The sequence below is a fragment of the Chinchilla lanigera genome, unplaced genomic scaffold (assembly GCF_000276665.1).
Source record: "Chinchilla lanigera isolate Chin_1 unplaced genomic scaffold, ChiLan1.0 scaffold00026, whole genome shotgun sequence".
In the NCBI taxonomy this organism is placed as follows: Eukaryota; Metazoa; Chordata; class Mammalia; order Rodentia; family Chinchillidae; genus Chinchilla; species Chinchilla lanigera.
In genome coordinates this window covers 3,067,424-3,079,346 of record NW_004955427.1, presented here as the reverse complement: position 1 = coordinate 3,079,346, position 11,923 = coordinate 3,067,424, and the positions used below count along the sequence as shown (strand labels likewise).

The 11,923-nt window shown below is 38.8% G+C and overlaps 1 protein-coding gene across 7 annotated transcripts in view; it reads left to right on the top strand.

Moving 5' to 3' along the window:
* Senp7 (SUMO1/sentrin specific peptidase 7) overlaps positions 1 to 11,923 on the top strand; it is a 166,774-nt gene that overhangs the window by 12,586 nt on the left and 142,265 nt on the right. For 5 of the 7 annotated variants that reach the window (XM_013515203.1, XM_013515202.1, XM_005386320.1 and 2 more), the window contains exons 2-3: positions 3,437 to 3,501; positions 6,908 to 7,012. In XM_013515203.1, coding sequence (XP_013370657.1) covers positions 3,478 to 3,501; positions 6,908 to 7,012 — 129 coding nt within the window. In that variant the 5' untranslated portion in view covers positions 3,437 to 3,477. The remainder of the gene's footprint in view (positions 1 to 3,436; positions 3,502 to 6,907; positions 7,013 to 11,923) is intronic. The other 2 variants (XM_013515200.1, XM_013515199.1) reach the window with 1 other exon arrangement.

Genomic DNA, 11,923 nt, shown 5'->3' with positions numbered 1-11,923 from the left:
TTTTTTTTTTTTTTCCTCCGGTACCGGGAACCGAACTCACGACCTTGCGCTTGCCAGGCAGGCGCTTTGCCGCTGAGCTAAATCCCCAGCCCTCTGCAGTGGTTTTCATCATGAAAGAATCTAGGGTTTTTTTAAAGGCCTTTTACGTGTTTATTGAGATGATCCTGTGATTTTTGTCCTTGCTTCTGTTTATGTGCTATATTACATTTATTGATTGTCATATTTTGAACCATTTTTACATTCCTGGGATGAGGCCACCTTGGTCATAATGTATGATTTTAATGATTTCTTGCATTCTGTTTGCCAGTATCTTGTTGAGGATTTTGCATCTTTTCATTGAAGAGACTGACCTGTAGTTCTGTTTTTCTTTAGTTGGGTCTTTGTTCGAATTTGAATCAGGGTAATGCCACCTTCCAGGAATGAGTTTGAAACTACTTCATTCCTTTCAGTTTCATTAAAAATTTTTGAGGAGTATTGGCATTATAGCTTCCTTGAAATTCTTATTGAATTTAGTGGTGAATCCATTAAGCCCTGGGCTTTTCCTAGTTGGTAGTTTTTTTTTATTATTATTGCTTCTTCAATTTTAATGCCTGGTATTGTTCATGATTTTTATATCTTCTTGGTTCACTTTTGGTAATTTATAAGTGTTTAAAAATGTGTCCACTTCCTCAAGACTCTTAAATTTGTTGAAGTACAATTTTTCATAGTAGTTACTAGATCTTCTGAAGTTTTCCAGTGCCTATTTTAATTTCACCTTTTGATTTTTACTTGTATTTTAGTTGTTGTTTTTGTTTTTTGTTTTTCTTCCGGTACCAGGAATCAAACTCACGACTTTGCGCTTGCCAGGTAGGCACTTTGCCGCTGAGCTAAATCCCCAGCCCCCTTTACTTGTATTTTAATGGGTCTTTTTTTTTTTTTTTTTTTTTTTTTGGGTCTGTTTGGCTAAGGGTTTGTCTATTTTATTTATTTTTTTCAAAGAACCAGCTCTGTGAATCATTCATTCTTTGTACTTTTCTTTCTTGATTTCACTAACCTATGCTCCAATCTTTATAACTTCTTTCCTTTACTAGGTTTGGATTTGACCTGTTGTTTTTCTCGGATCTTGTGGTATATCATTAGGTTATTTATTTAGCTGACTGTGTGTTTCTAGTGTGAGCATTCACCACAAAAAAAAGTCCCTCTTAGGACTGCTTTCATTGTGTCCCAGAGATTCTGGTATGTCATAGTGGCATTATCATTTGATTTTAGGAATTGTTAATTTCTTCCTTGAATTTTTTTGGGGGTGGTTATTGAGACAGGGTCTCACTTTGTAGGGCAGGCTGGCCTTGAACGGACTATGTGGCCCAGGCTGCCTCAAACTCATGGCGATCCTCCTGCCTCAGCCTGCCAAGTGCTGGAATTGCAGATGTGCACCACCATGCGTGTCTTACCTCATTTTTTATGAGCAGATTAAGGCTATGACTTTCAGGGGGAAATACCACGAAAGTGATGTGCCCTCACCAGTGCACCGTATCAGGGAATACGTGATGATGCTGTGTTCTCAGGCTGGTGATACCAGTCTTGATTGTTTGGTCAAGTTGGTGTCTGCCTGGTAAACCACTGTAAAGTTACTGTTTTTCCCTTTACAATTTTAGTTTTTTACTAGGAATTGAAATCAGGACCTTGCTCTTGCCAGGCAGGCAGTGTGTCACTGAGCTATTTCCCTGCCCTTCCCTTTATAATTAATAGGTGTCCTGGGGGAGATAGTTTGAATCTATGCAGGTATACCCCTTCTACCATACTTTTTAAAAAAAATTTTTTGTTTGTTTGTTTGTTTTTTTTCTGGTACCGGGAATCAAACACATGACCTTGTGCTTGCCAGGCAGGCGCTGTGCCGCTGAGCTAAATCCCCAGCCCCGCTTCTACCTATACTTTTGCCCACTATTTTGACATTTGTTACTGGGTCTTGCCTGCAACAATTATATATGCAGTATTCTTTTGGTGATTTTGTATTTCTGTCATTTCTTCTACATTTGTATTTTTAATTTTAATTTTAATCTCTGTGTTTTTTGACACATGGTCTCTCTAGGTAGCTAGGCTAGCCTTGAACTCAGTCTGTGGTGCAGGCTGGCTTTGAATTCCTGGCAAACCTGAGCCTCCCCGCTGCTGGGATTATAGGCGCGCATCGCCACACCTCGTCCTTCTACAGTTATTAATAGAGATTTTTCTGAAAAGGAGCTATTTCTCTTCCTTTGCTAATTTAGTTATGTATTTATATCAATATAGACTTACTTTATTTTATTATTTATATCGTATTGCTGTTACTGATTTTGTTGGTCAGAGTTTTCTACCCTTAGCAATGGGATATTTTTCCTCTCGGCTCTTGTGGACTTTTCTTTGTAGGAGTCATTCAATTTTTTATTTTATTTTATTTTTTACTATTTATTACTATTACTATATTTTACTATTTATTTATTATTGTTGTTAATCTCTGCCTAATTTTTTATGTCATCAGACTTTATCATTTGTATATATTTATAGGCCCCAAATTGCACAGCGTTTAGCTGGGTGTGTTGGTACATCCCAGTAGTTTTTTTCAGTTTTCATTTTTTATTTTTTGTGGTACTGGTAATTGAACTCTGGACCCTTCGGAAGCTAAGCAGGGTCGGGCCTGGTTAGTACTCAAAGGAAATGAACTCTGGACCTTGACACTGAACTACATCCCCAGCCCTTTTACAGTTTTTCTATTTTGAGAAAGTGTTGGGCACACTTGCCAAGTTGGCCAGGCTGGATTCAAACCTCTGATCTTTCTTCCTCAGCTTCCCAGAGTCTGGGATTACAGATGTGTGTGGACATGCCCAGGTGTCCTGTGCAGTTCTGAATATTTATGTCTTTTTATTTTTTGGTGTTCTTACTTACTTTCTAGCATTAGGGTATTTCCTGGGGTGAGCGGATGCTTATCTTGTATTTTCTTGTTCCAGCTTTAGACTCAGCCGCTTTTCTAAGGAGCCTTGTTCTTTTCATTGAAAGCCAATAGGGTGTCATTGTTTCTAGGCATTCTCAACAGACAGGACTAGAAGAATATAACACACACACACACACACACACACACACACACACACACACTCACGCACTCACACACTCACGCACTCACACACACTAACGTCGGGGTACCATATCTGTATTATTTCTCTGTCTTCCTAACTGTGTATGCATTACTACCGCATGGTTTTCATACTGATACTTCTTATCCTAGTCCAACACCAGAAAGCTTATTCTAGCTTTACCATCTTTCCGTATTTTTAAGTTTTTTTCTCTTATTAAATGAAATATATTTACTTGTTCAGCCATAATATATACAAAGTTTTACCAGTGTACTTAAGAAATGTGGGATTTCTTACAGAATTAGCAGATTAAATCATTGGTAGTAGTTTATGATACTACTTTTTCTTTCAAGCCTGTTAGTGGAAGTAAGTTCCTGAAAGGATAAGAACTTCGATGGACAGAGAGACAAGACACTTGGTGCGTTTTGAGTTTTTAAGCATTTAAAAATATTTTTGAAACAATACTTTTAAAAATGAAGATATAAAGAAATTCAATTGAACAAAAAGACCACCCAGATACAACTAGAATTAAAATTAACATTTTACTGCATAGCTTTCTAGTTGATCTTTTTTTTTGATACTCACGATTGAACCCTGGGCCTTCACACTGAGTTACATTCTCAGCTCTTTGTAAATTTTTTATTTTGAGAGGATCTTGCTAAGTTGCCTGAGTGGGCATGAACTTGCCATATTCCTTTTTGTTGCTTCCTTGTTTTTTCTGAGTCAAGGTTTAGCTATGTAATTTAGGCTGGTTTTGAACTCACTGTGTAGCCCAGATTGTCCTTGTACTCATGATGATCCTCCCGCCTCACAGATTTTTAAACTATTTTTACTATATTTAAACTATTTCACTATATTTATTTTTGCTATATTTTACTATTTAAACTATTTTAAATTATAAATCCCTCACAGTATTGGGATTATACATTTGTGCAAGTAAGTCTGTGTCTATCTCTAATAAAAAAATTACAAAATAGAGCCTTAGAACTCTTTTTGTGTGTGTGTTTTTGAGACAGGGTCTCACTATGCAGTTCAGGCTGGCCTTGAGCTCACTTTGTAGTCCAGGCTGGTCTCGAACTCGCAACGATCCTCCTGCCTCAGCCTCCCGAGTGCTGGGATTACAGGGGTGCACCACCACACCCGGCCTTATAATTCTTTTGTATTTTAGTTGACTACATATCATGAAGTCAAATTTATTTAAAGCATTGCCCAAAGAATGTTTATTGGGTACTTAACATATAATTGGACAGTATGCCAGATATTTGTACTAGGGAATGCCAATTAAGAATTCTCACCAGCTAGTTGGGCATGGTGGCACATGCCTTTAATCCCAGCACTCAGGAGGCTGAGGCAGGAGGATCGTTGTGAGTTAGAGACCAGCCTGGGCTACAAAGTGAGCTCAAGGACAGTCTGAACTGCGTAGCAAGACCCTGTTTCAAAAAGACAAAAAAAAAAAAAATCTCACCAGCTATTCTTAATAGCTACATCTAACTCATTATGGACACGTATTACAGTTAACTTAACCATTGTCTTATAATTGTCCTTTTGATCTTTTTTCAGTTTTAAATTGTAAACAACACTTGCTGATTCTTGTATAAGAATTACAAGTTTTATGGAATCATTAATAGTTTAAAAATCTTTGTTGATTGTATGCAGTTGAAACCATAATTAAAATTTGTCTGAAGGACTAGGGGTATAGCTTAGTGGTAGAACATATGTTTTCCATGCATGAGGCTCTGGGTTCAATCCTTGCCACCTAGAATAAAATAAAAGTCTTACACACACACACAAATATGTGTCTGTCTGTATATATGTAGTTTTGAAACAGGGTCTCTCTATGTAGTCCAGACTGGCCTTGTACTCACTGTGTAGCCCAGGATGGCCTTGAACTCACACTGATCTTCCTAGCTCAGCCTCTCAAGTGCTGGAATTATAGGCATGCGCCACCATGCCTGGCAGTTTACATAATTTTTAATGAGTTACTCACTAAGAAAAGAGTGAGTGTGGGAAAAGTTGGCAGTAGAATAGTTGAACCTAGTCAGATGTGGTGGCATATATCTGTAATGGAGAGGCTGAGGCAGGAGGCTCCCCATGAGTTTGTGGCTAGCCTGGGCTACATAGTGAGCTCAGGACCACATAGTGAACTACATAGTGAGACCTTTTCTCAGGAAACAAAAACAGGTTAGTTTATATCATGTCCAGGTACAAATTCCCTATACTGAATGTGATCATTATTTATACCTAAAATGTACCTTAATAAAAACAAAAACAAAACAAAACAAAACAAAAAAGGATAGTTGAACCTGAGATTTATTTGCTCTGTATACATAATGCTGAAATGAAAAATCCAGATCTGCAGTAACAAATTCTGGTTACTAATACCACAGAACTGCAGCAGAGGTTTTTCTGGAGATCTACATGTGTTTTACTCTTTCCTTTAATAATGGCATGGTGGCCGGGTGTGGTGATGCATGCCTATTTTCCCAGCATTTGGGAGGTTGAGGCAGGAGGGTCAACATGCGTTCAGGGCCTACCTGGACCATGTAGTGAGTTCGAGACCCAGCCTGCACTACAAAGTGAGACCCTATCTCTTTTTTTTGGTCCCGAGGATTGAACTCAGGACCTTGCGCTTACCAAGCGGGCGCTGTGCCACTGAGCTGTATTCCCGGCCTGAGACCCTATCTCAGCCTCCCCCCAGAAATCCAAAAAACCCAAATGAGGCAAATGATTGATTCAGAGATAATATTATGTTGTGCAGATCAAGAATTATAAAGATATGTCATTTAATACAGAATAGTTAAAAACAATTAAGTTACTGGTACCAGTATTCTTTTTAATTTTATTTTGTTCTTCTGACCTAAATTTGCTTTTTATAGAAGTAATTTTATTGATTGTTACTGGTTAGAGTTAACACAGTGTTTTTGGGAAGAGGTGGTACCAGGACCTTATGTACACTGCGCAGGTGTTAACTGCTAAGCTGTACCCTGCCTGCCCAAGTATGTCTTGCGTGTTCGCTTTGTAGGCAGAACTTCAGGCTTACCCATAATTCATAATTATTTTAGGCTAAAAGATAGTTCAGTTTTTAAAAAATGATCTCAAACTCGTGGTTAAAATCCATGCCTTCGTTTATTGAGCTTATCGTAAGCCACATACTTTGGAAATATGAAAGTAAGTCTGGACCCCTGTCTTTAAGGAACTCCATGGTATGTGTAATATAAGTGATATAAATATGCCAAGTACTAACACCCCGAGAAAGGGATATTTTTGTGTGAAGGTGATGCTTATGTGGATGAGAGTAACTTCAAGATGGTCTGGCGTACTTCGTAAGGGAGAAGTAGGAGGAAGGGCATTCTGGGTAAGGCCATCCTTGAACAGCGTGTCCAAAGATCTAGAGATGTAATGACCCATCTAAAGGTGCTTTGGTACCTACACAGAGTTGTAGGTTGATGTGGAAGCGTCCAAAACGTAAAAAATTTTGTCTGTAAACAGTAGGTGCCATTGTTGCATTCTGAGCATTGTGGCCGTAATTAGATTATACAGTAGAGAACGCTGTAGCTTACATTTGAAAGACTAGAAGAGGAAGAGGTCAGAAGCAAGAAATAGATAAGAAACTGTTTTTATTGTTCATGTACCTACCTTTTTCTCAGTGAGAGTTTTTAAAATCAAATTATATTTAATTGCCTATAAATTAAACACCGAATTTAAAACTTTAAAACTATTAGTAAAATATTAACCCAGGGTTAATGTAATGTAATGGTTCTGCTAGCTGATTAAATTCTTATGTGCATTTTAATTTCTCATCACGGATTATTTTCTCGTCCTAGTTTCAGATAAGAAAGATGTTAAATGTAAAACCAGAGGATGTTCATGTTCAGTTACCACTGTCCCAATTCGGAGGCTCGGAACACTGGGATCTCCCTCTGCAGGGGGTAAATAAATTTCTTTTCAGTATATAGTTTTACTTGGCAGTTTTAAAATATTTTAGTAAAATGAATTTTAATTTTCTTACGTGTCTTTTTTGAATTGTTTAATTGCAGATTTTAACTTAGTTTATTTTAGAATGTTGAAGTAAAGCTTTGAGACTAGGGTTGTCTTCAGTTTAAATCTAAATATACCTATTGTGCATGCTTGATTTTTTTTCATGAAATTTAAATCTCATTATTATAAATTATATTTCAGGGTTTAAAAGTGTAAGCTTAGAAGAGTCATTTGTGCTTTTGTTCTTTACCTATATTAAGTTTGGGAAAGTATCTCAATGTATGCTATAACTGTATTTCAGAAGATATTTTGATTATAAATGTGAACCATAATATGACCACTATTGGGTATTATTCTAGGGCGCTGATGAGTAAGACTTACTTACAGTAGCTTTTTAACATGGCACTTTATTTTCTCTTGCCTGGAGCAGCTGCTGGGCTTTTTTTTTTTGAGACAGGGTCTTGTTGTGCAGGCGGTGCTGGCTTTGAACTTGACCTGCAGCTCAGGCTCTGCCTCTTGAGCTCTCCATTTACAGGTGTGTGCCGCTGTATCTGGCTCTGGTCAATTTGATTTTTTGGGGGAGGGGGCTACTGAGACAGGGTCTTACTATGTTGTTCAGGCTAGCTTTGAAATCACTATAGCCCAGCCCGGCCTCAAACTTGTGATTCCGCCTGCCTCAGCCTCCTGAGTGCTGGGATGACAGGTGTACACCATCATGCCCAGCTACTCTGGTCAATTTTAAAAGAGAAAATTTCTCAGAAATTTCCAGTTTATTTATTTGTAGCTGTATTAGTTTGCCAGGGCTGCCATAACAAAATTCCAGACTGGGTGGCATTTACAAGAAGTTATTTTCTCATGGTTCTGGAATCTGGAAGTTCAAAATAAACGTGGTGGCAGGGTTGGCTCTCCCTGCGCCCTTTGTCACTGGCTTGGAGATGACTGTCATTTTGCCGCGTCCTCACTTGGCCTTCTGTCTGTGTGAGTGCATCCGTGGTGTGCGTTTTCTTCTCGTGAGCACCCCAGTTTAACTAAAAAGTTACATTGATGAGGACGTCAGTTTAGCTTTATTACCTCTTCTTTGCTTTTTTCTAGTACTGGGGACTAAACCCAGGGTCTTCACATTGAGCTACAGCCCCACTTCTTTCTTTCTCAGTTTTACGTTTTGACGCTGGGTCTCACTAAGGCACTGCGTTGCCCGGGCGAGGCCCAGACTTGTCGTCTTCTGTCTCAGCCTCTCAGTGTGCTGCCACACCTGGCTCTTAATTACCTTTTTGTTTGTTTATTTTTGTTTTTTGGTATTTTTGTTTTTGTTTTCTCTTTTTTTGAGACAAGGTCTTGTTATGTAGTCCAAGTTGGCCTTGACCTCACTGTGTATCCCAGGCCGGCCTTGAACTCGTGGAAGTCCTCCTCCCTCAGCCTCGTAAGTGCTGGGACTATAGGTGTGTGCCACTATGCCTGGCTGTTTCTGTTTTTTTTTTTTTTTTCTCCAGTACCAGGAATCGAACTCATGACCTCGCACTTGCCAGGCAGGCGCTGTGCCACTGAGCTAAATCCCCAGCCCCTGTTTCTGTTTTTTTGAGTCAGAGTCGTGCTGTGTAATTCAGGGAGGCCTTGAACTCACTGTGTAGCCCTGACTGGCCAGAATCTTCTTTTATTTTTATTTTTTGATTGTGTGTGTGTGTGGGGGGGTACTGGGGATTGAACCTAGGGCCTTTGCACTGAGCTACTTTCCCAGCCCATATAATTTTAAATTTTGAGCCCTGTGTGGTGGCGCACGCCTGTAGTGCCAGCACTCTTGGGAGGCTGAAGCAGGAGGATCTTTGCAAGTTCGAGACCAGCCTGGACTACAAAGTGAGCTCAAGGCTAGGTTGAACTGTACAGCAAGAGCCTGTCTTAAAAAGACAAAAACAAAAGCAAAAACAATTTTAAATTTTGAGACAGGGTCTCAGTAATTTGCCCCAGTTTGGGCTCAAACTTGTGATCTTCTTGCCTCAGCTGTCCAGAGTACTAGGTTGACAGGTGTTTGCCACGGTGCTCATCCTGGGAATTTGAGTATTAATTCTTTTGTTTGTTTTCTAAGAAAGGGTCTTGCTACGTAGCCCAAGCTGACCGTGAGGTTGCTGTGTAGCCCAGGCTGGCCTCAAATTTTCACCCTTCCTGCCTCAGTCTCCTTAGTGCTGGGATCACAGATGTGCACTCACACACCTTCCGTAGGCTTTTAAATTGTAGTTAATACTGCCAAACTGTCTCAGAGAACCTGCGCACCTGTTCATGTTGCTGTCAGTGAGGGCTCCCATCTCTTCACAAAATAACCAGTAAAATGGTTGCCAATTTGATAGGAAAAATATATACATTTTTAAGAGAATTTTACTTTCACTTTGTAATCATATATTTTATTTCAGTTTTCAGGGTATGGAATGTATTGTGGGGCAAAGAGTTACATGTGTATGCACACTGCCTATGAGGATAGATCCTTTTTGCTTTTAAAATCGATATCTCCCTAAATGTGTTTTTTCCTTTACCCTTGGGACATACGTATGTTTTCTAGTTTTTAGCCTTTCAGAGGCTCAAGAGAGCTCTTTCGGCATTGACGCACGGTGCGGTAATCTGCTGTCTTCTGTCTCCTTACCTCCTCTTCATTTCACCAGTTGCTTTTTTCCTGAGAGGCTGGCAGTTAATTTTCTCTATTTCACTTTCACCCACGGAATGAAACAAAGCTCATTCAGATACTTTTCTTTCCCTGTGAGTAGTTTGCTCCCCACTTGGATAGCTTTCTCAGAGCAGGATTACTTCGTGGTGTCTGCGTCCTGCTTGTGACTGGAAATGGTGCTTGTCAGCTTGGTGCTGCCTTGTGGCTTCAGGGTTCATAATACTTGCGAAGTGGGCTTCGTGATTTGTAGAGTTTGAGGCTATGCCAGTATTTTGCTACTTAGCTTTTATGTTGCTGTTCTGAGTGGCTTGCAGGGGAAGAAAGGAAACACTTGCCCCTTCCATAAACTTCAGCAGAATTTTAACTCACTAATTTACGTATTTGCGAGTGCGCATGCGTGGTACTGAGGGTGCATCCAGGGCCTTCACACTGAGCAGCGTCCAGTCTGTTGTATTTTGAGCTGGTCTTGCGAAGTGGCTAAGTTGCCCAGGCTGTGCTCAAGCCTGTGGTCTTAGTCCTGGGGTGACAGATGTGTGCCACCACGTGCAGCTTTGTGATTTTTATTGAGATGTGATTTTATTAAACAGGCTTTACCTTGTTAGGTGTGTAATTGGATAATCTTTGGTTAGACATAGAGGATTGTTATAACCCTACAAAATTTCCTGTATCTCTTTCCATTTTATCTTTTCCTCACCCATTTTCCACACCTCCAACCTGCTTATCAAAACTAATCTTCTGATTTCTGTTTCTATAAAGTAGTTTTACCTGTTTTTGAACTTAATAAAAATGAAATCGTTCAATATGTACACTATGTGTTTGGCTTCTTTTCAGTATAATGTTGACATTTATCTGTGTTCCTTTTTATTGTTTTATAGTATTTCATAATATGAATATATCACAGTTTGTTGATTTTTCTGATGGTGGGTTTTGGCTTTGGTTTAATTTTAATTTTCAGTGTTTTCTTTTTCTGTTTTTTTGTTTTTTTTTTACATTTTAAAAAAATTATTTTAAAAGTAAAAGAAGGAAAATGTATTAACAAACAGACAGCCATTTACAAAATAGCATAAGAACAATACAAACAATACAGAGTTACAGACAAAGTGGTAGGAAATTAACAATGGTTGTTGTATTACGTATTGATATCTTCAAAGTGATTTCTCAGGAAAACAAATAGAGACATGCAGTATTGATGAAAAAGTAATCATTAACTGTTCCTTTCAGTAAAACAATAGAAGTCAGTAGTACAACTATGTTAGCTATCCTGTATATACATACATACATACATACATACATAATTTCCCCTTCTTTCCCTTCTCTTTTCCCACACCCCAGTTGCCCTTTACTTTTGAGCATTTTCCTTTTGTTTCACAATGTCTATCATATCTCCTAGTTTTTTGTTTTTGTTTTTGTTTTTTTTTTTGCTTTTTTTCCAGTACCAGGAATCGAACTCATGACCTTGCATTTGCCAGGCAGGCGCTGTGCCTCTGAGCTAAATACCCAGCCCCCCTCCTAGTTTTTATGCAGTCGTTCAGGTGCTTACACTGTTGAGACAATACGTTGCTTACACATGCAGGTCTGATTTACTTCACTTACGAATATGGTCTCTAATTATGATCATTTACCTATAAAAGCCTTGTTTGCCTTTCTTTTTAGCTGAGTAATATTGCATTATATAAAAGTATCACAAATTGCTCAGCTATGAATATGGATGCACATATATCGCTGTGATATGATGTTTTCAGATCTTCTGGAAAAATACCCAGAAGGGGAATAGCTGGGTTGAATGCGACCTCTAGACCTAGTTTGCTGAGGAATCTCCAAACTGATTTCCACAGTGGCTTCACCAGTCTGCAATCCCACCAGCAGTGAAGAAGAGTTCCTATTTCTCCACAGCCTCACCAGCATTTGTTACTGGTTGATTTCTTAATGCTAGCCATTCTTACTGGGGAGAGATGAAATCTCAGTGTTGTTTTAATTTGGGTTTCTTGAATGACTAATGATGTTGAACATTGTCTCATGTATTTATTTGCCATTGGTATTTCTTCATCTGAGAAGTGTATATTCATCTCAGCTGCCTATTTTTAGATTGGGTCTTTGAATAGGGGGGACTGATTTTTTTTTAATTCTTTGTATATTCTAAATAGAAGATGTTTGTCCGAGGGACAGTCAGCTAAAATTTTTTCCAATTTGTGGGTTTTCTTTTTACTCTGCT